Genomic DNA, 27,945 nt, shown 5'->3' on the forward strand with positions numbered 1-27,945 from the left:
GCATGGTACATAGAATCCCCAGTGATGCTTTTACCCTTTCCATTTGTTCTCTCCCCAGACTCCAAAGTTTTTCTTATCTACAACACTGGCACACAGGACTGCCTGGAGACCAAGGACTCGCTGGTGCGACTGGCCAAGGGCTGCAACGCCAGTGCCCCAGCCCAGCAGTGGAAATGGGTCTCCCGAAATCGCCTCTTCAGTGTAGGGGCCATGCAGTGCCTGGGGGTGTCATGGCATGGGGCCAACACCACGGCGGGGTTGCACCTCTTGGCTACCTATGAGTGCGACCGCGAGTCAGTCAACATGCGCTGGAGCTGCCGTGGGCTTGGGGAGCAGCTCTCACAGCATCTAGGTGCCCACTTGGGCAATTCTTCCCTGGACAGGGGGGATCAGGTGCATGGCTCACAGTGGAGGACATATGGCACCGAGGAGGATCTGTGCTCCATGCCCTACTCTGGTAATGCTTCCTTGGGCATTATTGTTATCCTGTATCCCAGACCAGCCCCAAAACATGAGCTGAGGCTGTGGTGCTACAGCAATTGGGTCCTGCCTGGGAAGCTCAGTCCCAGGCAGGATCAGGGCGATGGGGAGTGGGAAACCTCTGGGCACCTGTCACCCTATGACAGCACCCCATAACCACCTACACTGGGCCAACCCGCACCCTTCACCCCAAATCTCCCTCCAGCCCCCATAGACGTATCCTCAAGCAAGGGCTCCTCTTTTCTCTCAGAGATTTACACCATCCAGGGCAATTCACATGGGAAGCCCTGCACCATCCCCTTCAAGTATGACAACCAGTGGTTTCACGAGTGCACCAGCACGGGGCGGGAGGATGGGCACCTCTGGTGTGCCACCACCCAGGACTATGGCAAGGATGAGCGGTGGGGCTTCTGCCCCATAAAGAGTAAGTAGGGGGACACATCCCATGGGAAAAAGCAAAAACTCCATGCCAATCCCTCTTGGGGACTTCCAGGCTTCTCCCTTCCCCCTGCAAGCAGTGCTGCCAGAGCAGCAAGTTACTGGCATTTACTGGGTGGTAATTGGGAGGGGTTTTTGTGTCTGGTGTTGGGTGCTCACCATGCTCATCCCCACAGGCAATGACTGTGAGACCTTCTGGGACAAGGACCACCTCACAAACAGCTGCTACCAGTTCAACTTCCAGTCAACACTGTCGTGGCGGGAAGCCTGGAACAGCTGTGAGCAGCAAGGCGCTAACCTGCTGAGCATCACAGAGATCCATGAGCAGACCTACATCAATGGTGAGATTCTCACAGCCTGGCTGTGCACTCCTCATGTGGGGCAGAGCTGATGGCACTGTGGGCATTGCCACTGCCAGTTTGCTCTGCCTGCCCCAGGTTTGGAGGGGTGACAAGCTGGGGACTGAGCTGGGCTAGGGGGACTGATTCTACCCCTCTGGCTGTGTTGGCTCCAGGTCTGTTGACTGGATACAGCTCCACGCTATGGATTGGGCTGAATGACCTGGACATCAATGGAGGCTGGCAGTGGTCAGACAACTCACCCCTCAAGTACCTCAACTGGGAGAGTGGTGAGACAGGGGAAGTTGTGGTGGTGATGGGGCCTGAGGAACACTCTGTGACCACTAGAGATGGCCCCATGGCAGGGGAGGTGGTTTGGGCTGCTGCAGGGTATCCCCCTGCTGCATGGGGACAGAGAGCCCCAGGGGCCTGTGTAACAGCCTGGGACACCTGTGGAGCTAGAGCAGGGATACAGGGTGCTAAGGGGGAATTGGTCCTCTGCAAACACTTGTTGACCCTGTGGATAACCTGGGTTGGCATTCCTTGTTTGGTGGGTTGCTGCATCCCTGCTTATTGCTGGAATGTGGCTGAGGAATGGTCCCCAGCTGCAGACACCCATCCCTAACCCTGGTACTTAGAGGGAAGAGGGCCCACTGGTCATGCCTTGCACTTGGGGGAATGTAGTTATATCCTCAAAGGAGGTTTGAGGACAGATGGATGGGAGCAGTTCAGGTCTGGTACTTTGACCCCCTGACTGCTATCAACATTTCCAGGTAAAACAGTGACCTTTAGGTTCTGATGCATTGAGGCAGTATAAATAATTCTGGACGTGTTGGAGCCATGTCTTCTTCATGCAAAATAACAAAATTAAAGGGGTTTTACTGGTGTTGAAACAGGGAGAGCTGCATTGATGGCTCTTCCCTGGCTCCTCAGTAGCCTGTTCCCTCCTTATCCCACTCTCCAGACCAGCCTGACAACCCCAGTGAGGAGAACTGCGGGGTGATTCGCACCGAATCATCTGGGGGATGGCAGAACCGTGACTGTGGCATCGCCCTCCCCTACGTCTGCAAGAAGAAGCCCAATGCCACGGCTGACCCCTTCCTGACAGGTGAGCAGGGGATGACCAGAATTGGGAATGGGCAGCTCTGTAACCCATCTAGGCATGCTCCCACTCCAGCATGGTCAGGGAATGCTGCCTGACAGGTGCCCATTGTGTTCTCAGCTTGCTGGTGTCCTAGGTGTGCAGAGCAGGGCTTGAGCTCCCTAGATTTAGGAAAAGTCATCCCCAAGGAACATTTCCAAGAAGTGCTTGGTGCCATTCCAGGTGTGGTGATAAGGGAGGGATGGAGAGCAACAGGTCCCTGTGGTCCCCAGAGGAGGGGATGCTCTCTGCTCTGCCCTGCCCTCATTTCTCTGCAGTCAGAAGGGATTTTTTTTTTTTGTCCCTGGAGCTCAGAAGCCACCATTCCCCCACCTTGCACTGCTTGTTATATTTTGGCCGTGGCTTTCCCAGTGTGGCTTTGGCTTGGTCTGCTGAGGACCCACAGGACTCTGGTCCTTTCCCTGCCAAGGAGAGGGCTGGATAGCTGGGCAGGAGCCCTCAGGCTACCTTGTGTTCTGCCAGACTCGTGGTCAGAGGTGAAGGTGGACTGCGAGCCCAGCTGGCAGCCCTTCCAGTCCAACTGCTACCGGCTGGTAGGAGAGAAGAAGAGCTGGCAGGAGGCAAAGAAGACCTGCCTGCGGAGCGGGGGTGATCTGGTCAGCATCCACACCTTCTCTGAGCTGGAATTTGTCACCAAGGAGATCAAGCAAGGTAAGGAGGATCTTGCTGTGCCAGCAGCCCCATTCCTGTCTTATGGGGTTCATGGAAAAGTCCCTGGATGTACTGGAGGCTGCAGAGCTGACTTTGTGGTTGTGCAGGGAGCGGAGGTCCCAGGCTGGGAGTTGCTGTGTTCCTTGGAGGAGCCCATAATCTTGGTGCATCCTCCATCCAACAAATGTAAAAGCTGTTCCTGCAGCCTACAGTGTGCTGAGTCAAAACTACATAGCTGCAGCTGGGAATGGTGCTATTCTCAGCTGGTTAATGTAGGAAAAGATGGGAGAAAAATTCCTGCTGGACTTGCTGGAGGAGGCCAGCAAGGAGGTATAGGAGACTGGAGGAAGGAGAGGAAGTACTTCTGCCCCTAGGCTGGGAGCAGACTGGGATGTGCTGGAAAGGAATGCTTGAAAACTATTAGTTCACTGGTCCTGAACCTGTAGGCTTTTACTCCCATACTGCTAGCCCCACTCTGAAAGCTGCAGGCAGATGTCCCTGTGTTTCCCACTCTGGGGATGCATGTCCTTGTATTTCCCACCCTGGGAGTCCATCCTTTGCAGACAGGACCTGCCCCGACCTGACCTGTTCTGTCCTGTCCTGTTCGGTCCTCTCCCGCCCACTGACACAAGGAGGTCAGGGCTGAGCCCTGAGTGGGTTTTGGCAGATGATGTGCAGAGACCAGTCTCTGACTCTCATGAGGGCTGAGGTCACCGGGAGGTTCTGCACAGGGTCAGCCAGGAGGAGTGAATTTTACTCCCTCCCTTTCTGTCCTGACAGATGTGGAGGAGCTCTGGATTGGCCTTAATGACCTGAAACTGCAGATGAACTTCGAGTGGTCAGATGGGACACCTGTGAGGTTCACATACTGGCACCCCTTCGAGCCCAACAACTTCCGTGACAGCCTGGAGGACTGTGTGACCATCTGGGGACCAGTGAGAACCTGGATGGGATGGGATGGGGGGGTTATCCTGCACCTCTACAGGGAGCACCACAGTATCCTCATTGTTGAAGAAGGCATTCCTTGGGAGTGTCTCCAGTTGGGTTCAGCCTAGTTCATCTGAGTCGTTGGGATGGGAGGAATCCATCTCATCATCCTTGGGGATTTGGTGTAGGGAAGGAAAGTCTTTGCACCTAAGATAGGAGTGGGGACATTCCCCACGCTGTCAGACAGGCTCATTGCCACTCCTCCTCCCACCCTGCAGGAAGGGAGGTGGAATGACAGCCCCTGCAACCAGACCCTGCCATCCATCTGCAAAAAGCCTGGTCGGGTGAGCCAGGAGAAGGAGGAGGAAGACCATGGATGCCGAAAGGTGAGGGGCACCTGGGGTGGCAGTGGCTCTGGCTGCTCCACGTCTCTGCATGGTGCTCGAGGCTTCACCTTTCCTTGAAACCATTTTGGGGAGCTCCAATGAGCAGCACCCAGAGCAGCTGGTCTATGCCTGAGAGCTGCTGAGCCCCTCACTGCCATGGTGGAGGAGTCAATGGGAAGAAATTGGGACACAGAGCACATATGTTCGTGCACATTGTCCAAGATCCTATCAGGCAGCTTTGGCTACCAGCAGGGATGTTCATTTTTCCCCCCTTACCTCTCTTTGTGCGAAAATACAGGAGCACGTGGGAGCCTGGCAGGATGGAGGTGGCTGCCAGCCCTATGCTTTGACATGATGGCAGGTTGCCTCCTCTGGGCAGGGCATAAGCATTCTGGGGACACCAAACCAGCGGATTCTCACTCAGCCCATTCCCTGCCTCAGTTTCCCCAGCTGCCACATGGGGCTCAAGCCACCCTGTTCCCACGCTTGCTGGGAAGTGGCTTTTGTGGTTCTCTGCAAAGCCTCCAAGCACTGAGTCTGGCAGCACTGTGGCTCTTCAACCTCTCCCAGCCTTTCAGAGCCGGTCAGTGTGCTTGGAACCTGGCTAGCAAGCAGCTGCTTCAGGCCAGCTCCCAGAGGTGCTGCTGGGCTCTTCCTGTATCCTTGCCCCATTTCCAGCAGCTGCTTGGCTCTGCCAGAGCTTGGGGGAGTACAGCAGCTAGGAAGGCTGCCATGCAGTGCCAGATTTAGGCCTGGCAGGCTGCCAGATATAGCTGGAAGAGCCCCAGTGTCTGCAGGTGCTGGAGATGAGACATTTGGTAGCAAAGTTCTGATACCACATATCTGTGTGTCCCCAAAGCACTCCTGGAGTCTCTGTATGCAGATTTAACTCCCTCCTGGCTCTCCAGCCACAGTCTTATCCTGACCCTGGGTGCCCAGCAGACATGCACTGGCAAACAAACTGTGAGGGACAAATGAACCAATGCAAGGGACAAATGAAGCAAGAACCATCCTTCCTCTACTTACTCATTCTCAATGACGACTTTTGCCACCCAGAGGCAGAAGCTGGTGGAGAGGAAGCACATCTTGCTCAGGGGTTTGGTCCTATCCACTCCAGCCTCTCTGCTGGTTTTTCATGGTGGCCTTGCTGGTTTTTCCTCCCCTTTAAAAATCTCCTTTATGTTAGGAACAGCCTTAAAGGAAGCAATGAAAGATAGAGGTTTGGGCAATGGGAAAGGCAGATCAGGAGAGGGATGTGAGGGCACACCGAGGAATTGGAAGCTGGAGGCAATAGATGGGGTTGGGGATCCTGTTTTGGGCTTCTTTTGGATAACAGGGACTTGCTGTGGTGCTCAGTGTGTGGAAGTGCACCCTCTTATTAGGGTGTTAAGAGTGCTGAGGCTGGTGCTGGTTGGGGATCTATCTGGGGACATTGCACTGACCCAGGACAGACCCCTTTCTTGGCTGCTCAGTTGCATCCATGCTGTTTCAGAGGAACCCAGCTTATGGGTCTGTGCCTGGATTTGCCAGCTTTGGAGAAAGGCTGTAGGAGCAGGAACTTTGGGGAAAAAGTGGGATTTGCTGTTGTTTTAATTTCCCAAAGCTGCTTTCCTGCTTCCCTCCCCACTATGCTGATGACACTTCCTCTGGCATGTGCCCCCCACTATCTTTCCAATGCCCAGAGGACCCAGCAGTAGAACCCTAGTGATGCTTCCCCTTCCAGGGGGTCCCTGAGCCTGGGGCCACTTGGCTTCATGGCTGAACCACTTTACCCTTGTGAAAGATATATGTACCCTCTTGCAGATGAGCCCCCATGTCCCTCCCCACTTTGCCACCACCACTGCCAGCCCCAGGGCCACCCTGCTCCCTGCTCTGGCAGAAAACAATCACTATTGTGTCTCAAACCCCAGAGAGACTCCAACATCAACAAGGCAGGAGATTAAAGCTGGCTGCAGTGGTACTCGCTTTGGATTCAGCCCTGCAGTGTAAAGAGTAGGACTGTGTTCCCCTGCCTGCACCCCGGCCGGGAATGGACGCTAGCAGGGACAGCTGTTTTCCCAGCTTTGACGCTGCCTGGGTGCTTTCCCTGTAGCCATGTCCTCTGAGGCCAGGGGCTTGTTAGAGCTCAAAGCTGAGCGGGATCAAGCTGGGGTAGCTGGGGGCAGGAAACCTCCCAGGAGAAGGCAGAGGCAGTGGTAGGGAACTTGGGATGTTGCTCATGCCCTGGGATTGCTCCTATCCTTCGGAGGAGGTCCAGGTGGACAGTGCTGGATGTTCCCTGTCACCCATCCCCAGGGCTGGAAGTGGCACAGCCCGTCTTGCTTTTGGCTGGGTGAGGACCGTGTCCCCTACAGCGATGCTCGCAAGACGTGCTCTGACTACAGCTCCACGCTGGTTACCATCACCAACAGGTCAGTGCTATGCCAGTGGTGGTGGGTTTGCCCCAAAACGAGCCCTGCAAGGTGGAGAGTGACTTCCAAAGGCTGGACCATCATGGTCAGGCTGCATTGCCCACTCGCTGTCCCTCCAGGTTCGAGCAGGCATATGTGAGCAGCCTCATCTATGGCTGGGATGGGGAGTATTTTTGGACAGCTCTGCAGGACATCAATGGGACAGGTGCCTTTCACTGGCTGAGCGGTGATGAGGTGATGTACACTCACTGGAACCGCAACCAGCCCGGTAAGGGATGGGGGTGGGATGCGGACTTCCCCTTTATGGAGGGCGGGGCTGGTACTGCCCCCCAGCACAGTCCAACCCTAAGGCTGGCATCTCCCCTGCTCTTGTGAGTGCTCCAGGTTACAACAAGGGCGGCTGCGTGGCCTTGGCCACCGGCAGCTCCATGGGGCTGTGGGAGGTGAAGAACTGCAGCACCTTCAAGGCCAAGTACATCTGTCGGCAGAACTTGGGCACCCCAGTCAATCCTGAACTGCCCAGTCCTTTCCCTACACCCAGCATTACTGCCACCTGTCCCCCAGGATGGAGCACCGACCCCAAACTCCGTCACTGCTACAAGGTGAAGGGGGGTTGGATAGGTTGGTGTGGGAATACACGTGCCTCCCCAGTGCAGGGGAATGAAGGGGAACATTTTGGTGCTTGCAAGAGGCACCCTACAACCCTGGATGGGGCTGGATGGCAGCACTGTGCCCTGGGACGTGGCTGCCTGTGGGTGGGAACAGTGCTCTGCTCCTGTTCTGCTGCTGAGCCCATCCATGCTGTGGGTTCTTTCCCAGATATTCAGTTTCGAAAAGCTGCAAGAGAAGAAGACGTGGATCGCTGCGCAGGAATTCTGCCAGGATCTGGGGGCCCAGCTGCTCAGCCTAGGCAGCTACGAGGAGGAGCACTTTATCACCAATACCCTCAACAAGATTTTTGGGTGAGAGACTGGTGGCATTGGTGTGTATCCCATTTCCAGAGTGTGCTTGCCATGAGCCCACAGCCCTCTTGGTGCTCTGGCACATGTGGATGGATGGATGGATGGATGGATGGATGGATGGATGGATGGATGGATGGATGGATGGATGGATCTCTGTGAACACAGACTGGTATACAGAAGGTGCATCAATTGGTGTGGCTGATGTGGGAGATGTGCAGGAAGTTCAGTGTAATTTGGGGATGGAGCTTGGGTTTAAAGTGGCTCCAGCCCTGACACAGAATGCCTGTTATCCCAGTATCTAACTTCAAGTGTGTGGGGATGTCAGGCTTTGAAAACAAACAGAAAAGGCTCAGAGTATAAATTTGTATATAAATATGAACCCCTCTGGTTTGAAGGGGGTCATGTACTCACCTGTCACTTTGGCTCCCCATAGGGAGTCAGAACCAGAGCTTCACGAGCAGCACTGGTTCTGGATTGGCCTGAACCGGCGGGACCCTGCTGGGGACCTGAGCTGGAGGTGGAGCGATGGGCTGGGGGTGAGTCCGGGGCAGCATTTGGGTTGTGGGAGGGACAAATCTGGTGCTTGTGGAAATGCCCAACACTGCCCATCTCTCTCAACCCCCAGTTTTTCTACCACAACTTTGACCGCAGTAACTATGATGACGATGACATCCGGAGCTGTGCAGTGCTGGATCTGGCCTCCCTGCAGTGGATGCCTATGCAGTGTGAAGCCCAGCTGGACTGGATCTGCAAACTGCCCAAAGGTAACTGGCAAAGGGGTCCCCAAACCCATCAGCTATGACTGACGTGGAGGAGTGTGGGCTCTGGGGTAGTGGAATCCTTGGGAGGAGGGAGGGTGATTCCTAAATCAGGCACTGGGAAAGGTGCTGTCAATTTTGGGGGAATTCAGGAGGGGCATCCTGCCATTGTAGTCCATGTATGGTTTGCAGAGAAGCATCCCAGTCTGCACCCCACCGACAACTACTTCTTGCCCTTTCTCCAGGTGCTGATGTGAAGGAGCCAGAGATCACAACCCAAGGTGTGTTGGCCACAGCCTTTTGACACAGTCACAGGCTATTCTAAATTGGACAGGACCCGCAAGGACCATTGAGTCCAGCTCCTGGCCCCGCACCCCAGCAATCCCACCCTGATTGCTTAGAGTGTTGTCCAAATGCTCCTTGAGCTCTGTCAGCCATGGAGCCATAGTTACTGCCCTGGGGAGCCTGTTCAGTGCCTGACCATCCTCTGGGGGAAGAACCTTTTCCTATTCAACCTCAACCTCATGTCAGGCATAGACCACCTGAGGTCTTCAGTGGGTGTCTGCTGCAGTGTTATTCAGAGAAGGACGGATCCTGGGCAGGGTTGTGGGAGGGAGGGGAACCCAGGCATCCTGCTGCAGCTCTGCTGCAGGAGAGGGCAAAAGGAAAGCAGCCCAAGAGCACCAAGGCAAGAACCAAGGGTGTCAGCCTCAGTGTGACACTAGTCCCTGCCTGCAGGCAGCAAAGAATGGGTGAAGTACCAGGAGGCCGAATACAAGTTCTTTGAACACCACTCAACATGGCTTCAGGCACAGCGCATCTGTAGCTGGTTCCAAGCTGAGCTGACGTCAGTGCACAGCAAGGCTGAGCTGCACTTCCTGGGCCAGAACCTGAAGAAGGTACCAAGGGAACAGGAATTTCCCAGGGCTCTGGTGGGCTCTGCTGCCTTGTGGGCTGCTCTTCCTTGTCTTCTTCCACCCTTTTCTGGAGGGACAATATTTGGGAGCGCTGGGCTTTGCTGGGGTCATGATGGACTTATGTGGTGGCGGGTCCTGATGCCTGGGGGTGGGTTGGGGCTCATCAAATCGATGTTTTTTGCCTTGCTTTTGCAAGCTGGGGAAGGGTGTCTGATTCCCATGGCAGCCTCAGCTGCCTCCAAAGACCCCCCCCCGGTCCCTGAAAGGCACTGATATGTCCTCTCTGGGCATGCAGTTCTCCAGGGGTCTGGAGCAGCACTGGTGGATTGGGCTGCACACCTATGAGAACGATGGGAGGTTCAGGTAAGTCACAGACACCCACTGTATCCCTGGATGTCCCCACACTACAGTCACCATCACATTCCCACACTATGTTCCTGCATGTCCTTAAACTACTGTCCCCACCTCTCAGAGTGCTGTGACTCAGCAACTGCATCTCAGGGGTCTCATCCTGGGGTGCTGGGCTGGAAGTTCCTCACTCAAGAGGGCAGTGGTGGGACATGCTTCCAGTTAGGGCATTCAAGTGGTCCCATTCACCAAGTCACTGCTCAGCCTCGTGCTCCTCCTGATGCTGTTCCAGGTGGTCTGATGGCTCCCTCCTCAACTTTGTCTCTTGGGCACCAGGCAAGCCTCGGCCCATCAGCAAGGACAGGAAGTGTGTGTACATGACAGCCAGCCGAGGTGAGGGCAGGGCAGGGCTCTGCATGGGGCTCTCTGGCTGGGGCACCAGTACCGGTGCAGAGGGGCATCATGCCCAGCCTGTCCCTCCCCACAGAAGACTGGGGGGACCAGAAGTGCATGACAGCGCTGCCTTACATCTGCAAGCGGAGCAACGGGACAGCTGTGAAGCCATCCCTCTCTCCAGTACCTGCTGCCACAAGTGGGGGCTGTCCCCAAGGCTGGCTGCCCTTCCTCAGCAAGGTACTCCTGGAGGGAGAGGGGATGGCTACTTCCAGGTCTTCCACCAGCCCTGCAGAGGCAAAGAGGGGGTGACTGCAAAATGGCAGGATGGAGAGGGATGCCTGCATATTTTGTGGGGAGTGCTGTGGGATGAATTTACAGGGATGCTGGGTGATGTGCTGTGGGATGGGGAAGGTGAGGTGTGTGCACAGGTTTACAGGAGAGATGTGGGAGGGCCAGAGGGCTTGAGGAGTGGCAGGCATGGGGGTGTGAAGGGGAGAAGGACCACTGGGGAAGAATGAGGCTGCAGAGGGTGGCTGGGTGGGGAGGGTGCATGGCTCAGGGTTGGGGGCAGCTGTATCTCCTGGCCCATCCTGTGCCCCTGCCTGTGCAGTGTTTCAGCTTCAATGGTCACAACAAAGGCGAGACAGTGAAGTGGCCAGAGGCAAAGCAAGTATGTGAGAGCCAGGGCGCCATCCTGGCCACCATTGCCAGCCCCCTGGAGCAGGGTAGGTTTCCTCTGCTGCACCACCGCACCAGGGTTCTACCTGCCAGGGGTGGTCCTCAGTGTTTCACCTGTCACTTGCAGCCTTCATCACATCCATGCTGCCCAACATCTCTTTTGACCTCTGGATTGGCCTGCATGATGCCCAGGGGGAGTTCCTGTGGTTGGAGGGGGAGCCACTGCAGCACATGAGCTGGGCACCTGGAGAGCCTTCAGGCTGCAGCTCCTCCAGCCCCCGTGACAAGCCGGTGAGGGAGATTCCCCATAGCACCCCTGTCCCTCAGGAAGTTCTCAGCATCAGGCCCAGACTTCGATAAGGAAGGATTTAGTGGGCTGGGGTGTCTCTCCAAGGGTAGTGCAGGATGCAGCCCTTCAGGGTGGGGGGTCTCTGGCATGGGGATCACTGTGGTGTAGGACAGTAGTGCTAAGGGCAGTGCTGACCTTGTGACTTGGCTGTGCAGACCAACTGTGTTGTGGTGTGGCATGGCTCACCCCCTCTCTTCACGGGACGCTGGGATGACCGGAGCTGCCTGGAGGAGAAACATGGCTATGTCTGCCAGCGGAGCATAGGTAGGAAGGTAGCTGGGGAACAGCCTCAGCTCTCTTGGCTGGGGATGTGCCACGGCCACCCTGGTGCCCCATGCTGTGGTGGGACTGAGGAGCTTGTGGCAATGGGTTTAGCTTGGGGAGAGTTGGGAAGACAGACTTAACTTGGGCAGGTGGGTCCCTGGTCCCAGCTTTTTGTGGGGCAGCCCCAAACCTGTGCACAGCAGCTTGGCTCAGTGCATCCCACAGAGACCTGCATCTGGTGGACAGCTTCCAGGTGGAGATGGTGCTAGGGTGTCACTGCTTGTCATCCCTGGGGATGTCCCTCTGCCCTCCGCAGTTGCACCAGGATGTTGCCAGGTGCAACCAGCACAATACTGCCAGGGACAGCCTGGGTAGGGATGGATATGGGGGTGACCCACCTGCGATGCAGGAATGTCCTCTGTGCCCTCTGACCGTGTCTCTTTGCTCCTCCAGACCCGTCCCTGAGCCCTGGGCAGGCACCGTTCCCCCCTTCTCCTACTGGCACCCTTTTTTACCACAACAGCACTTACCGCATCCTGCAGAAACCTCTTAGGTGGCACGAGGCACTGCTGCTCTGCGAAACCCTCAATGCCACCCTGGCCACCATCCCCAATCCCTACAGCCAGGCCTTCCTCACGCAGGCCATCAGCAGCCTTCGAGCTCCACTCTGGATTGGGTTGGTCAATGATGAGGTGAGGGAAGGGGGCAGGCACCCAGGGCACAGTTCCCAGAGGGATCGCAGCTGCCCCCCAGGCATCTTCTCCCTGTGGTCTTCCAGGGAGGCCAGAGCTACTCATGGCTGACGGACGAGAACCTCATCTACACCAACTGGCAGGACGGGGAGCCCCAGCAGATCACTGGCTGCTCCTACATGGACATGGATGGGAGCTGGCGCACAGCTGGCTGTGACACCAAGCTGCAGGGGGCCATCTGCCAGCTCCAAACAGGTGCTGGCCAGGGGGTCTAGGGTAGTCTGAGTGGGGTGTGACCAAGGGTTGGAGATGGCATCCCACCAGGGACCTTCTGCAGCATGTCCTTGTGGGTCTGGGTGCCCCAATGTGCTGTGAGACCCCAACATCCTATGCCCCACCACACCTTTAATGTACCATGTGCTCCCCAGGTCACCCCCACACTCACAAGTGGAGCTACAGTGGCAGCTGCCCCAAATCGCTGGAGGACTCATCCTGGATCCCCTTCCGGGACCACTGCTACACCTTCCACATGGAGATCGCCCTTGGACAGAAGGATGCCATGAGGAGGTGCCAGAAAGGTATGAGGGGGCTGGGGTGGTAAAGGTGGGGTGATGCATCCTTGGAAATGGAAGAGGGTGGGATCCCCAGGACATTTGTAGGTGCAGCCCACACTGTCCCTGTGGCCATGTCTGGCCTTTTTCAGCCATCATCTTGTTGCCATTCCATGTTTGGGTTCCCCAATCATCATGTGGTTCTTGGATGAGTCCTCAGCTTTGTCCTCTTGGGTACTGCTGCTCCCTAACTCAGTCCTTTCAGTCCTGGGCTCCTCCTTGACAGTCTTCCCTCTGCAGTTGGCGGCACAGTGTTGTCCATCCAGGATGAGATGGAGAACGTCTTTGTGTGGGAGCATCTCCAGGCGTATGAGGACTTTGCCAAGGGGGCCTGGTTGGGCATGACCTTCAACCCCAAAGGTACAAAGGAAAGAATGAGGTTTGAGATACTCCCCCAGGCACCGTCATGAATTCCCACTAGGTCTGTGGTGAGCAGAGGAAGCCTTTGGTGGTGGTACCACTGAGGAGGGCTCATGCCATAGCATGACCAGGTGCACCAGTGTCTCAGGCCATGCTGGACTTACTGTGTGTGTCCTCCTCTGGCTTGGTAGGATAGGAAGCCCAAAGCCTTCTCCAAGGCACCGGAGCCTGAAGATTCAGGAAGGTGCATTGTAGCCCCTGGTCTTCCCCATCACACCTCCCCACCATAGAATCACAGAATCATAGAATGGTTTGGATTGGAAGAGACCTTAAAGCCCATCCAGTCCCACCCCCTGCCATGGGCAGGGCCACCTTCCACTAGACCAGGTTGCCCAGAGCACTGTCATACCTCCTTGTATTTTCTGAACTGGGACAAGTGGGGTGCCCTCTTCAGCCTCCTCAAGCCTAATTTTCACATTTCCTAGGTGGCACCTTGGTTTGGCATGACAACACTGCCGTAAACTACTCTAACTGGGGCCAGCATGACACGGGGCCCAGCATGCTTAGCCAGAACAGCTGCTACTGGATCCAGAGCAGCAACGGCGTGTGGCATCTAGGCTCCTGCGCAAACGTAACTATGGGGGTCATTTGCAAGATCCCCCGAGGTAGGACCCCCTTTGCTGCCCAAGGCTTCTGGGCTTATATAGGGTGTACTGGGGCTCTGAGCAGGGTGCTGCATGGCTGACACATGGCTGTCACGCTGGCAGAACCAACCACATATTTTGGATAATTCCAGTGCAGAAGCTTGTATGGGTTGCTGTTGGGGTCTGCAGGTCCTCTTTGGGCTTGGTGATGGGCTGTGCATGTCTTTGTGGCTGGGTCAGCTCCTTGGGACAGGATGAGGCCAGTGGGACAGTGGTGGAGCAGAGCCAGAGGACCACCCCAGCTATTTACCCTGTGTGGTGTGGCACAGGGAGCAGTGCAGGGTGTGGGTCCAGTGGGGCTGGTGGTGGTAAGATGGGAGGGCATCATGCACTCACCTGTCTGTGTTGCAATTGCAGTGGAGAAGAGCAGCTTTTCCAGGGCAGGTGAGTGGCACCATCAGCGTGGGCACAGTACTGGGCCTGGAAACCAGGACTAGGAACCTGTGCCACAGTCTGGCTTGTGTAAATAACTAAAGGAATGGGGTTCATGGGTAGGGAATGCCATTCCCAAGTGATTTTGGCCTTGAATTAGGACTCCCCAGCAGCAGAAGCCATCCTTCCATGAAGGTACGTGTCTGCCCAGCCACTTGCAGACTCTCCTTCCTGTGCCCACACTGCCTGGTCAGTCTGGGGGATGGCCAGCACAGCTGCTGGTAGGATCCCAAAGATCCATCCCAGGCATCTGCTGGGAAACATATATTCATACATATGCAAATGTTCACACATACTAGGAAAGACCCAGGGAGTCTGCCCAACTGCAGGAGGTCTGCCAGGGGCTAGATGTCCCCAAAGCAATCAAAGCAGATTCACAAGAGTCACAGAATATGCTGAGCTGGAAGGCACCCAGAAGCATCATTGAGTTCAACTCTTTAAGTGAAAGACTTGTACAGGAATCAAATCCACAACCTTGGTGTTATTAGCATCATGCTCAACCAAGTGAGCTAATCTCATTCCAGTCCTGCTCTTACCCACTACGGGGGAAACAGGCTACCCAGGGCAGTGGTCAGCCCCAAGACTGCCAGAGCTCAAGAAGTGTTTGGTCAGCACTCTAAGGCACAGGGTGGGATTCTTGGGGTGTCCTGGGCAGGTCCAGGAGTTGGACTTGGTGGCCTTTGTGGGTTCCTTCCAACTCAGGAAATTCTATGATTAAATGACCCTGCTCAGAAACACGGGCCCGGCTGGAGCCCCACCAGTCCCAGCCTCGCCTGCAAGCTGAGGAAGAAACAGAACCCATCTGTCTGCCTCTCAACAGCCTTTCCTCCCTGCAGCTCTGCCGGAAAATGCAACAGCCATTGCAGTGGTTGTGCTGTCGACGCTGGCGCTGTGCGCTGTGCTGGGGGTCATCTTCTTCCTGTACAAGCGCCGACAGAGCGTGGAGCGCGGCGCCTTTGAGGGTGCTCGCTACAGTCGCACCACTTCCAACCCCAGCGAATCTGCTGAGAAAAACATCCTGGTGTCCGACATGGAGATGAACGAGCAGCAAGACTAATGGCAGAGGAGACGCTGGGGATGGGGATCTGGGGAGGGGGGGACAGAGAGCATCACACACGCTATCCCCATGGCGCACGGGGCAGGGGTGGCAGGGCAGGGAGAGGGGCTGGGGTAAGGGTTGGGGAGCAACCAGGTGGGCAAGAGGAGGGAGCCAGGGTCCCTCCTGCCCCCATGTCACTGCCATCACCTCTGGGTGTGTCCCCAGTTGCCAGTGTTTTGCCTGCAGCAGCTGTGGAGGCAGTTTCAGGGCTAAAAGGTTTTGAGGGAAGTTGCTGCACAAGTGTGAGTTTTCCAGCGGCATGAACAGGCTCCAAGACACCTTTGCCTTGGGAGAAGGCAGGCGCAGGCATTCAGGGCCCTGCAGCAGGCTCTTCCCCCCCCCCCCCCCAGGAACCGAGCTGGTGTCCATAAAGACATCCTCCCGGACAAAGAGGTCTCCAAAGTTGATCTACCTCGCCTCTGTGTGCAGCAGCAAGGGCCCTGCCAGCTCCCAGCCCCACCACTGTGCCACTCCTTCCCTCTTCAGCCTCATTCCCCACCTCCAGCAGAAAGCAGAGACACTGTTGCAGCGATCTGAGCATAGACCCCACCAGGATCAGCGACGGAAACCCCCTCTCCTCCTTGGCACATTCCTAGGGCTGTGCCCAGCCCCAGTGAGGCTGTGGCAGCTTTTCTGTTCTGTAAGCCAGAGCTTGTCCCATTTTCTTTGGTGGGTGTGTCCCCTCTCTTGTGCACAGGAGAGCACCACAGCAAACTGCTGGCCCAGCCCCTCTGGTGGGAGCACCCTCAACACCCCAGACCCCACAGGAGAAGTTGGGTGCCGAGGCAGGAGATGCTGCCAGAGATCCAGGGCCCCCCTCTGTGCCTTGCCAGGCGTGGGGCTGGGGTCACTTGTCATTGGTTCCGTGCTGGGCCCAGAAGGCCAAGGATCAGTGCTGTAGGGTGGGGAGGATTTGGAAGTTTTGGTGGTTGTTTTGAAGTTGGTGGTTTGTTGGATTTTTAAGGAAATGATGGTAGCTTTTGTTGCTATACTGTACTGAGTTCGTGCTGAATATATACATTTTTTCAGACAGCTGGCTGGGGTGTGTGTGGTTGCCTGTTTCCCATGTAGGGTGTAGCAGAGGAGGAGGTGGAGGAGGAGGAGGAAGGCAGCGTGTGACTAATCTGCCTGGCTTTTGAGCTGTGCAGGAAGGAGTGGGGGTGCCTGGGACTGAGCCATCCTCCATCAGCTACATGCATCAGCATCCCTGGGATGAAGGATGCCTGGAGACAGCGAGAGTTGTTAGGTCCCCGACGAGGGTTCCCAGCTAGGAATGGGATCCAAAGAGCCCCTTGGACCTCTGAAGTGGGATGACACAGCCCTACAAGAGATGTTGCCTTTAGCCTTCTGCCTCTGAGGCTTGAATTGAGGTTGGTTTTGCTGCAAAAAGGAATAAGCAAATTTTTTAAAGTCTCTTTTTTTGACACCTGTGTGGATTTTAAAATCTGTTGATTTCACTTAAGCTGGACATTAAGTGTTTAAAAACTGTTGGGGGTGGGATGGGAGAACCAGGTACCACTGGTTTTTGTTTACTTTTTGGCAACCTACAAAAGCTGCCATGACATTTCAGGGTGAGGAAGAATCTGGAGCACATGGACCTGCCCCAGCTCCATTTATCTCTCTCAGCTTTCTCTGCCTTTATTTCCTGAGGTCCTTTCTGGTTTGGAGCAGTTGGATCTGTTCATGGCCTCATGCCCTTCTGATGTGGGAACTAGATCCTGAAAAGCTAGATGTGAATCCATTCTCATCCCCAGCAGCTGGAATTCCTGCTGCAGGGGTGCTTGGAACAGCATGCTGAGCTGGTGGGGGTGGAGGTCTAGGATTAACTCCTTCTGGATGGGCAGAGGTGTTAGGAAGTCCTAACAATTAAAGACTGAGTTTAGGATTGATGGGCGGGTGTGAGGGAAGAGCAGTACTGAGGGTGCAGCTAGGCAGTGTTGGGACTCCTTTGAAGTTGTGAGACCCTGGGCAAGGTGGGAGCAGGGTAACACAGGGCTTTATGTGTGGGATGGTGGGGAGTAATAGGTGCTGGAGGAAATTCTGTGCCATAGAGAGGCTGGGAAGGAGCTCCCATAGCCATGCAGGAGATATTAAACTTGGCTCTCACCCAGCCCAACCTGGAAGACCTTGCTTAAGAGAGTTTTCTTTTTTCTTTCCTCTGGATTACTTTGTACTTTTTCCTTCTCCTTTGCTTTTGAGAAAAGAAATCTGTACAGTCTAGGAGAAATGTTGTCTGAGAAGAGTTTTGTGAACTGTCGGCAGTGATCAAGATTATGGGGAAACACATATATGGTTACGTGGTATCGCCTATCACCATTAGATAATGTGAAGAATTGCTTAACAGGAACCTTTCATATATATATATATATGTATATATACCTATACACACACATACATATATATATATATATACACACACACACACACATATATATATATATATATTTTTTTTTTTGACTCTCCGTGGTTTGTAAGATCCTTTTAGAAGCTTGGAAATAAAATTTCCTTCCCCACTTCTTCTTTTTATTTTTTTTTTCCCCTGCCTTTTAATTGGGAAAAGTAAAACTTGTCTTTCCCTATGTCCCCAACAAGTAATGAATATAAAGCTGAAATGACGCTTACCTGCCTGCAGCAGAGAAGGTTACAAGGTGCCCAGGTGAGGGGGATGTTGTATTGATTTCTTGTTTTTTGGTTGCATGTCCCATGGATATGATGTCTCTGCTCCACTGGTTGTTTGGAAGTGTTGGCTGGAACACTCCCACACACCCTGCTTGCACTGGTCACTAGTGCTGTTTCTTCACCTCCCTCTTCTTTGGGGCTTCCCTATCCCTTCAGTAGCCTGGGGCTGTCCACACCCACTGCTCCCTTCCCTGGAGCCACAACCAGCACTGGCCCTGCTCACCCACTTTGCTGGGGAGAGATGCAATTTCATAATCACAGAATCACATAACCACATTATTGTTTAGGTTGGGAAAGTCTTCTAAGCTCATCAAGTTCAACTGTGTTCCCCAGCACTGTCAAGCCCACCCCTAACCCATGTCTCCAGTTGCCTCATCCACACAGCTTTTAAATTTCCATGAGGTTTTGTTTGGGTTTCCTGGGGCCATTTGGTTTTGTCTGATTGGGTGAAGAGCATAGGGCAGGCACCTGAATCAGAAACTTCCAGGATGCTTTGAAGGAAGAAATTATTTTTCTCTTCTGTTGTTTTTCACCCAAGAGGTGAGAGCATCTCAGGAACTGCTGCTCTGTTTAATTGCAAACAGCAGCGGAAATAACAGTGACACTGCACTGCAGGAGAGAAAAGGAAACTGGAGTCACCTTCCTTCTGGAGCTTAAGCCCTCTCAGGGTGACCTGACCTGACCTGACCTGAATTCAGGTGTTTTCTATTCAAAGAAGCTCAGCAAAACTTGTAGTACTGATGTGAAACACTGAAGATCAGAATGTGGTTTATTTATTTATATTTTAATCTAAAAGAAATGTGACCTTTGGGGAAAAGTGCAGTTTGTAGTAACCAGAGGCTCTTTCTCATGGGCATAAAGAATGCCTGTCTTTTATCAACTCTTCTAAACTTGAACTGAGCATGCCCATTTTAAAAGACTCAGTAGAAAATTCCATAAGATCAGATTCAGACTGGGTTCATCTGGAGAACAGAGATGAAGTAACTAATTAAAGTAATTTGAGGCTACAAAATAGCCTAGTTATTTTAATCACCTTTAATATCCTTGCTGAATACCAAGGTATCAGACAGAGGGAAGGCAGCACCTCCAAAGCAGGCAACTAGGACATTCTAAACTGGTCCCTGGCAGGTGAGCTGCCGATCAGCCCACAGATCAACCCTGGATCATGGGCTAGTGTGAGGGTATGGAAGGGAAATGTCCCTTTTATTTTCAGAAGCTGTTTATAGCACATGTAATTGCAGCACACCACACCCAGACCCGAGGCTGGGCTTCATCTGATAAACCTGAGTCAGCTCAGGGTGTTCGCACAGCCTGAGCCTCCCACTGTGTCAGCTCTGGTGCACTCACTAGGCACTGGCAGATCTAAACTGGGTCAGGTGAACAGTGACCTAAAGTTCCCTGTTCTGAATAAAAACAGGAGGCTGGGGCAGCTTGGTGAGCTGCAGTGTCTACATTGCACCTGGTGGCAGGTGCACAGAATCCTGCCCTCTGAGGCTAAATCTCTCAAAAAGTAAAAACAGACCTAAGGACCTACTCATTATCTGCATTGAATACTTGTAGCCATGAACTGAGATGGTCCCAATATCCAGTGTGTGGGAAGCACTCTAATATATTTGTGAGCCCTACAGCATGGGCAGTGCAGAATCCAGTGTGCCACACTCAGCTTGACTAAAGGCATGAGGTGGGTTTGTCTACAAGCTGTAGCTAGCAGAGTGTAGAGAGGATGAGGAGCCTGCTTGGCTGAGCTGCTCTTTGCCACTTGGATCCAACACAGTGGTGCTTGTAAAGGTCACAATTCAGTGTTAAATGTTCAGGAACATGAGCGTCCAGAGGGGCTGCAGCACAGCAGAGGTCAGGGCTTTGCAGAGCCATGGATGTGTCTGGGCTGTGACCAGTGGCCACTGCCTTTTTTAATCTAATTGCACTTCGCAGCTGTTTTCATTTCACCCTGTGGTAAAAAACACTACTCTGAAAACAACCAGTTTGTGGAAAATTAATCACCCTAAGACCTTTGTTTCCTCATTCCCGGAAGCCAGGCATAAACCTCACTCAGAAGGCATTAATCTGTGTGGGATAAAGGAGGAATCCAATGTTCTGTGTCTGCTTAGTAAGTAATTTTGTTCAGGAATAATCAAATATGCTGGGTGCTCCTCATTTGGGATGTTTACCAGTCAGATTATCATGTAGAGTTCATGCTTAATTGTTACCTTCTAATTCATGCAGTCAATACACAGTTTGTAAGGCTCAATGGGAACATATGTGAGCTCAGTCCCACATATGGATCAAGTTTCCAGTAATAGACAATAACCAGTATGGTGTTAACCATCATCATAGGTGTTATAGATAAGTCATGTGATGAAGGGATGATTATTGTGTATATGTTAAGAGAAAGTTTATTGATGTATGGTTAAGTTATTATGGTTTGTTGCTGTTCTCTGTTCTCTCTATAGTCCCCTTCCCCCTGCATATTGCTGCCACTGGATGGTTTTAGTTGTCAGGGACACATGGAGGGGGGGCATGTACCTGTGCCCCTTGCAAGGGGCTTCTGGGAGGCAGGAAGCCTTGTTACTAGGAGGCGTGGCATGACAACACCTGACCTCCAATCAAGTTGCAAGAAAGCAGTGTCTACCAATGAACAGCAAAGAAGAGTTGACTGACAGGTGTTATGAGGGGCCAGGGTTGCCTGACGCAACCCCAGGGTTATAAAATGTGGAGCAGCCATTTTGGGAGTGAGCATGTGGCAGACGGTCATGAGCTCCCAGCACACTGCTCCTTTTTCCTTATTTGGTCCTTTGTTATATTTTGTTAAGGTTTACGGTTTAATAAACCTTTAAACTTTAAAAAAAAAAATAAAGTGTGGAGTCGTTTCTCACAATAGGTGATATTAAGTGTCTTAAAATTTACAAAATTTTACCATCTTATCACAGAGTAAAAAGAATTATAATGTATTAAGCAATATGTTTCAAGTTTATGTAATTCAGAAAATGTGTAAATTCAGAAAGTTCATGTACAAATCTGAGCCTTAAAAAGAAGCTTAAAAGAATATATACAGCAAATTTGTACTGATAATTCTTTTGTTGAGATGCAAATGCTCCAGGCTTCTTACTGTACAGTGCAGTGCAGTGAAGCCTTCAGGCTCTTTCCTAGCTGCATTTCCAAATTATCTGTATTTCCTAGTTGCTTTCCATGGATTCAACTGTAATAAATGGAATTGATTCGTGCTAACTAAATTGTAACTGTTATTAAAGTTATTATTAGAAGCAATCAAAAGAATCAGTGTTACAAGGTAGATGCACCCCTTCACAGATGTTACAATTGAGGTACAGGATGTAGTTTGGAAGATAAGTGATGTCCCAAGACCAAAATGGCCTTGAGATGGACAAAATTAGAATGACTTTAGGCATTGAGCCTAAAAATCAGTAACTATAAGACTAATTAGTAGACTTACATAACACAACGCTTAGTATGCACGCACAAACCTGTAAGGTTATCCAAAGGACTACAAGGAAGAAGAGAAGCCTTCGCCAAAAGACCCCCAAAAGAAGACTGGAGACCCCTTAACAACAAGTGAGGCAAGCGCCATGAAGAAAAGTGACTTAAAGTCAGAAAAATCAGAAATAGGAGGAAACTTACAGGAAACATTAATGAATATGTATAAGCATACAGTATATAAGTTTAGCTTGAAGTGCTTTGTTTTGTATGTGACGCAGGGTAAGAAACCCCATCCGTACCCCATTTGGTTTTGTATGTGAGGTGCAGTGATAAGCCCTCTCCGTATCCTGGTTGGTTTTGCTTATGCTTTAATCATACTTAATTACTGGCACATTATATAAATTGTAATTTTTTTACTAAATTGTATTATTTTACTAAACTGTATTCTTTTATACCAAATTACTATTCAATTTACAAAATTGTATCCATTTTTAATTAAACGGACATTAACCCAAGGGACCTAGTTGTCAAAATTCTAATTTCATTTATAACACAACTCTGTGTGTCAGCATTCAAGTCAAGATCTGAGCAATTGTTTTCCTTCTGCTAACATTCTCCCTTATAAAACAAAGGAATATCCTCACTTTATTGAGGCCATGGTAGTTTTAGAGAATGTTAAATACAAGAACTTTCCTGAAAGTTCATCCCACTCCAGCTGAGATAAAACACTCTGTGTTGTTAGCAGATGTAAAAGTGTGCTCTGGTCCCCTTGGCTGGAAGCTGTGGACAGGATCACATCACTTTATAAGCTCAAACTCTAATCAGAAGAAACCTCAGAAGCAAAGAATGTCAGTGTTAAACATGACTCCAGATGCACATCAGGGGACCACAGGCATCTCCACATTTTGTGATTTTAAAGGTTAAAAGAGGTTAGTTCAAAACACAATTTACTAGTCAACTGTTCCCAATTAGGTGAGGCAGTTTTGGGATGTAATCAACAAAAATGCCTTTGACTTCCCTACTAGTTACCTTGACCTGTGGTCTTTGAAAGTAATTAGCTGTCAGTATTTGGACATTAAAAGACAGCAGTAGAAGTTCAAAAAGGACTGTGTGACATGAACCCACTTGTTTTGGTTTTAGTTAAAGTAGGAGAAAAGTAAGAGTATAAAAAAACAGTGGAAAGGGTACTTGATTCAAAGGCTTCTTGGTGGAATTCCAAGGTCATGAGAGTTTTTTCTCAGAGTCAGGATCTGTAAATGAAGAATGAAGGGTGGTTTAGAATTCCTTTCGTCAACAAGGAAAAAACCTAAGTGAACTTAAGGAGATGAAAACCATTGCTTTCTCTTAAGCTTAGAGCTAGAGAACAATCACTGAATAATTCTCTTGATTGCCAGTTATCTGCAGTTATCTCACTGTTCTGCTCTACAAGGCACAACTCCTTCTAAACTTGGTTCTGCTGCCCATCTGAGGGTATAACAGCTTCCTCAGCATTCAAAGTCTGTTTATCAAAGGCTGAAAATTGATGCAGCCTACATTTATATGGTTTGACTTACTGTGAGAAAGTATAAGCTGTAAATAAGGTTTTCTCTTTACACATAAACTTCTAAGAGCTCCAGCGCCTCAGTGTCTTTTTGCTTAAAATGTGAATTTTGTAATCCTTACAGTAGTGTTGTTAAGTTTTAACGTGTAGAAAATCTTTTCAAGCCACTGGTTGCAAATCATGCAAAACCTTCAGCGTCCTGCTTGCTTAGATTAGCTATTATTTACAATATAGTTGTTCCATCATGTTGCAACAGAGTCATGTCCAGGGAGGTTGCAGCCACCAGTGACCAGCATGGGAAGTCAACAAGACAGGTCTCCATTTGGTTAAACTCAGGAATCCTTTTACTGGGGCGTCACCAACACAGGAATTAACCCAGCATAAACCAGAGACTAAGAACCCTGAACAAAGGCAAGGTTGGTGGATTTTATGGGTGTCGTGGTTTTAAAGCATTAGCTAAAAATCACTAGAAAATTTACTTATTTCTTGCTCTGAGATATGGATTAGAACAAGAGTAAAACAGACTTAAAACTTAAAAGGAACAAAGAAAGTTTATTAACAAAACTACAAGAATAAGAAACCAGAATAAAACTTCCAGAACTCCTTTTTCCCCCACTACCCAACCATTTTCTTGTTCACATGACAACATAGAGACAAAAAAACCTTGGTAGTTAAAACAGTCCCACCTTTGCTATAGTCTCTTCATCAGTCTTTGTAGAGAAAAAGAAGTTCTCTTCTGCTAATCCATGGAGTTTTTCACAAGAAAACCATTTTCCTATGGTTTTCTATTTCTCTGATGCCAGCCAGCTGGAAAATTCTGTCATCAGTTCTCTCCTCCCATTTCACATCACTCTGAGGTGTGTTATGGGTCATGAGTCAAGGGGTGTCATTTTAAGGATGAGCTATTCAAAGGCAAAAGTTCTCTTCATCTGTCTCTGTGAGCATCTCTGGAAACATTAGTTTTCTCTTTGCCTCTTAAAGGCCACAAATTTTCAATAACTCTCACTTCTCTGCTTCTGTTCCAGCATCACATAAGATCACAACTACACCATTTGCTTAAATCTACACTTTGAAATACTCTATTCCCCCAAAATACTCTCTCATGAATTAAAGTTTTTCAGAACACTATTGTCCCTCCCTATAGTTTTAGCAAAAGAATATTTCAGCTTATTAAAGCATCTCCTTATTTCTCTCCCCATCTGAGGCTTAATTCCTTTCTTCACTGTCTTTGATAGTTTATGTTATCTCTTTACCTGTTGATCACTCTCCCCCTCTCCCTGGAAAAAGGATTAAATCTGCAAATTTCATCTGGGTAGTAAGAGTTAAAGTCTTGCTCCAGTTGCAGGTGTTCATGTTGTCAGGTTTCAGCTCAGTGGTGCTCAGAGCTGGGGACCCCCCTGGGAAAAGCTTCAGCCACCCCGGAGGCTTTCGGGGAAGCTGCAGCAGAGCTCGGCCAGGCCTGGGCCCAGGAGAAGCCCCGCAGGCCCCATCTCCCAGCCGGGAGCCACGGCAGGCCCAGCCCAGCCCCTGCCTGGGCTGCATGGCCTGGGCAGGGGACGGGGGCCCAGCTGGAGCCCTGTTACCTTTCACAGCCAGAAACAGAGACAAAGAAATTCCCGGCCTTATGTCTTAAGGTGGTGTTCACAGGTTGATCTCACTTTTCAATGGTCAAAAGTACTGTCAATTCTCAGAAATGGCCAGTTATTGGCCAGGAGAAAAATTCCCATCAGCCTCTAGCAGCATTTACTTCCTTAGGTGTTTCTCCTTGTTCTCTTAAATGGGATAGAGCAAGAGTGGATTTTAGGGTCTGGGTCCAATAGGGACCAAAGAAATCTCAGGGGCACAAACCAATAGGGACACAACAGTTGGGGCCACCAAAATAAATGCAGCATACACCAGTAACACAGGAAGTGTAGAACATTCCCAGCTGATACTTTACAAGGGACCTGGGCGCAGAGCAACTCTCCCCAGGCCCACAGAACACATCCCCCAAGATGAGGGGCAGAGTCCACTCTTCCTGGGACTTACCTTACATTATTGCCCCTCACCTTAACACTGCCCATCTAAAATCAAATCCCTGGCTCTTTAGGCAGGGGCACTCCATATACAGCTGAAAAAGCAGGGTTTTTATTTATGGGTTTGGCATATCTATAGCATTGTTAACTCTTCAGTATTATATAATGTTATAGATACATATATTGTTGGCTTTTTGCAAATATTAAAATGAATGTTATGTGTATAAGAATGGAAATTTTTGTTGTATTAATATAGTTTTCTTTATTTCTGTTATTGATGAAACTAAGAAATAGTGGTATAATACATATATGTTAAGCTATGACATAGTATTAAAACAAAAACTACTTTTGTCTGTATAACCCAAAGACTGAAAAAGATAGCTGGAGACCCTTTTTTTTCTTTTGTAAACTATCTTATCCAGATGAAAACAGCAGTGACCAGAACTCTGGGGGGAGGAATTTACTGCATTTCTGGTATCAAGGAATGGAAATCTCGATGGCGCCAAGAAGATTGATCTATTGGGAAGGGGGCAAGAGAAAACTAAACAGAAGAACACCAAAGATCCTAAGAAGAATGTCTGAATATGTATGAGAATTTGTGGATATGTAGTAGGATTCTGTTTTTAAGGGACAATCCTTTGTTAGTAAGGTGTGCTCTCTTGTCTGAATGCAGAGACACCCAGCCGTATCTGTATACTTTATTTTTTTCTCCTAATTGTCTTTTTTATTAAAATTTTAAATTCTACAAAAATTATGTGAACCTCGTTTTTCACATATAAGAAGTAAATTTAGTCCATTCAGTAACTACCAGAAGTAGTTCTTTTGGTATAGTGACTAGATGGAGAACATGCTAAAAAAAGAAGCAGGAAGGTCTATTTAGAAGAGACATAATTATAACTTAATTAAAATTTAATTCAAAAGATGATTTTATATTCTAAGGAATGTGTCAGCATGAGCAAGTAACTTTTTGTCTGTCTGTATTTGAGAATGTTTGGCCACATACTCTGGTGGAAGGCGATATACTGGAAGTGAAAAAGGCAAGTCCTGCTGTAGGAATTCCTCACTGCTGGAGTTAATGTGATAGAGCCTGTGAAAGTCCCAGCTGTAATTAGCCAGGCAGTTACTAGATGTCTTTGCAGCCCCAGCCAACAGAACCAGAAGAGCTCTCCTTTGGCCAAAACCCATGGAAGGGGAAGCACATCCATCAAAGAAAAAAGACTCACTCCAGCTCTTCAAGCTTTGCTGAGAACATGAGTTATGTTATGGACACAGGAATTGAAGCCTTGCTCCACTCACTTGGCATTTCCCATTGTTCATTGCAAGCTCATTGCAAGCCTTTTAAATCCTGTTTATATGCCGCGGCAGTGTCGATGGTAGGGGTGCCGCGACTGCCCTGAAGAAGCCGTCCTGAAAAGGACTGCCCAGGGGCACAGGCACATCCTCTGCCCGGCGAGTGATTTCAGCTCAGCGGCAGCGTGCAGGCGACGCGGAGAGAGAGACTAGAGAGCTGTATGGCATTCCACAGAGAAACAGCCTTTTTTAAAGCAGGGCCCTCAGTGAAGAGAGCCAGTGACAACAGCTTAGCCAACTGGGGCAAACAAACCCGGGGTATTTATAGGGAAGGAGAGGGGCGGGGGAAACTTGGATACATGTATCGGGGTGGACTGATAGGGAGGGAAACCAATGGGGTGTAACAAATTAACATGTTCAACTCAAAGGCCTCAGGGAGTGAAACTTTTTCTCTTCATGAGATAAAAGTGTCTTGCCTAGGGAGAAGCCCTCCAGGGGACAGCTTTTTTGAGGTTGGTTGGTTTTTTGGGCTCCACATTTATATATGGTATTTTTCCTGTAATTGGCATGTTTGAATAGAAACATTTCTTTAGTAGCAGCATCACAATCTGCAACTTCATCAGCAGCTGCATCATTAGCTCCTTCGTGAATGGATCTGTAAGATAACAGATACCTGTCAGTCACTGGGAAAATGTCTATTTAAAATAGGCATTCTCATTTTTCTCTTCACTACATGGACAATGGATTGTAATAGGACCTGGAAAAGTGTCATAGTAGTGTCACAGTGCAGCTGGCCTGGACTGGACAAAGTGAATCTGACCACAACACAAATCCAATTCAGCTAGCTTAGTTTATGCCTGAGCATGTCCCTGGATAAGTTATAGGAGACCTTTGGCCAGCCCCATCCAAGCTGAAAAGCAAGCACACCACTGGCCAGGATGCTGGGCAGGGAGAGAGATCTCAGCCCGGGAGATTTGAATTGGATATTTAAGTGAGTTCTGAATAATAAACGAGGCTGTTGTCTCATGAGCACCTGGAGCATGAGTTGTGGATTTTCATCTCCCCACCCACGACCGGCGCGTTACAGAAAAGTATCTGGTTTGGCCAAAGAAGGCAAATTCACACCCTGGAGAATATTATTATGCTATGGTAATAGCATAGTAGCATTATTTACTATAGAAAATTTTTTCTTACACTTGTATTTGCATTTTATTTCAAACCCTTCTCTCAGCTGAGGGACAGGAGTCCCTGTTCTGTAACGCAATTCAGCAGTGTTACATCAGGAACAAGGAGTTAATCTTTTTAGCCAATAATCATTGCCCACAAAACTTGGTTAGATATGAAGTTTACTTTGCCTAAATAGCCATTTAAAAAATCAGAATTGTGACAACGAAAAATATCTCTGTAATGGAAAATAGATAAAGTACCTGTGCAATGGATAGTTTAACTCCAAGATCAAAGTGAAGATTGTGAGTAGAAACTTTGGAGGCAGCAGATTTATAATTAAAAGGCAAAGAGCAAACGTTAAACTGTGTTACACTCAGACATGAGGAGTGATCCAGGTGATAGAAGTGATAGAAGTAGCAACAAAAGAATAAGCAAGTTTCATAACTACATTTTATTTTT

General features: G+C 50.2%; 1 protein-coding gene across 1 annotated transcript; it reads left to right on the forward strand.

Annotated features, from left to right (window-relative positions):
* Nucleotides 1-70: 70 nt before the first annotated feature.
* On the forward strand, nucleotides 71-16,395 carry MRC2 (mannose receptor C type 2). Its single transcript, XM_058857946.1, has 29 exons — nucleotides 71-457; nucleotides 731-904; nucleotides 1,095-1,259; nucleotides 1,433-1,546; nucleotides 2,221-2,364; nucleotides 2,881-3,069; nucleotides 3,850-4,004; nucleotides 4,275-4,382; nucleotides 6,678-6,793; nucleotides 6,913-7,061; nucleotides 7,178-7,395; nucleotides 7,613-7,755; nucleotides 8,189-8,291; nucleotides 8,381-8,519; nucleotides 8,759-8,794; nucleotides 9,252-9,412; nucleotides 9,726-9,793; nucleotides 10,071-10,171; nucleotides 10,269-10,411; nucleotides 10,785-10,899; nucleotides 10,980-11,143; nucleotides 11,357-11,465; nucleotides 11,919-12,157; nucleotides 12,244-12,412; nucleotides 12,586-12,735; nucleotides 13,009-13,128; nucleotides 13,614-13,793; nucleotides 14,190-14,216; nucleotides 15,101-16,395. The coding sequence occupies exons 1-29, from the start codon at nucleotides 211-213 to the stop codon at nucleotides 15,319-15,321; spliced, it is 4,167 nt and encodes a 1,388-aa protein (XP_058713929.1). The 5' UTR covers nucleotides 71-210; the 3' UTR covers nucleotides 15,322-16,395.
* Nucleotides 16,396-27,945: the final 11,550 nt, after the last annotated feature.

The sequence above is a fragment of the Poecile atricapillus genome, chromosome 27 (assembly GCF_030490865.1).
Source record: "Poecile atricapillus isolate bPoeAtr1 chromosome 27, bPoeAtr1.hap1, whole genome shotgun sequence".
Classification (NCBI taxonomy): Eukaryota; Metazoa; Chordata; class Aves; order Passeriformes; family Paridae; genus Poecile; species Poecile atricapillus.

Excerpts from the sequence above, each read along its gene's own strand:
- MRC2 (XM_058857946.1), top strand. The coding sequence starts at position 211 with ATGCAGTGCCTGGGGGTGTCATGGCATGGGGCCAACACCACGGCGGGG. Across the intron at positions 10,900-10,979 it reads TGCCAGCCCCCTGGAGCAGG|CCTTCATCACATCCATGCTG; the intron begins GTAGGTTTCCTC and ends TGTCACTTGCAG. Across the intron at positions 13,129-13,613 it reads CATGACCTTCAACCCCAAAG|GTGGCACCTTGGTTTGGCAT; the intron begins GTACAAAGGAAA and ends CACATTTCCTAG.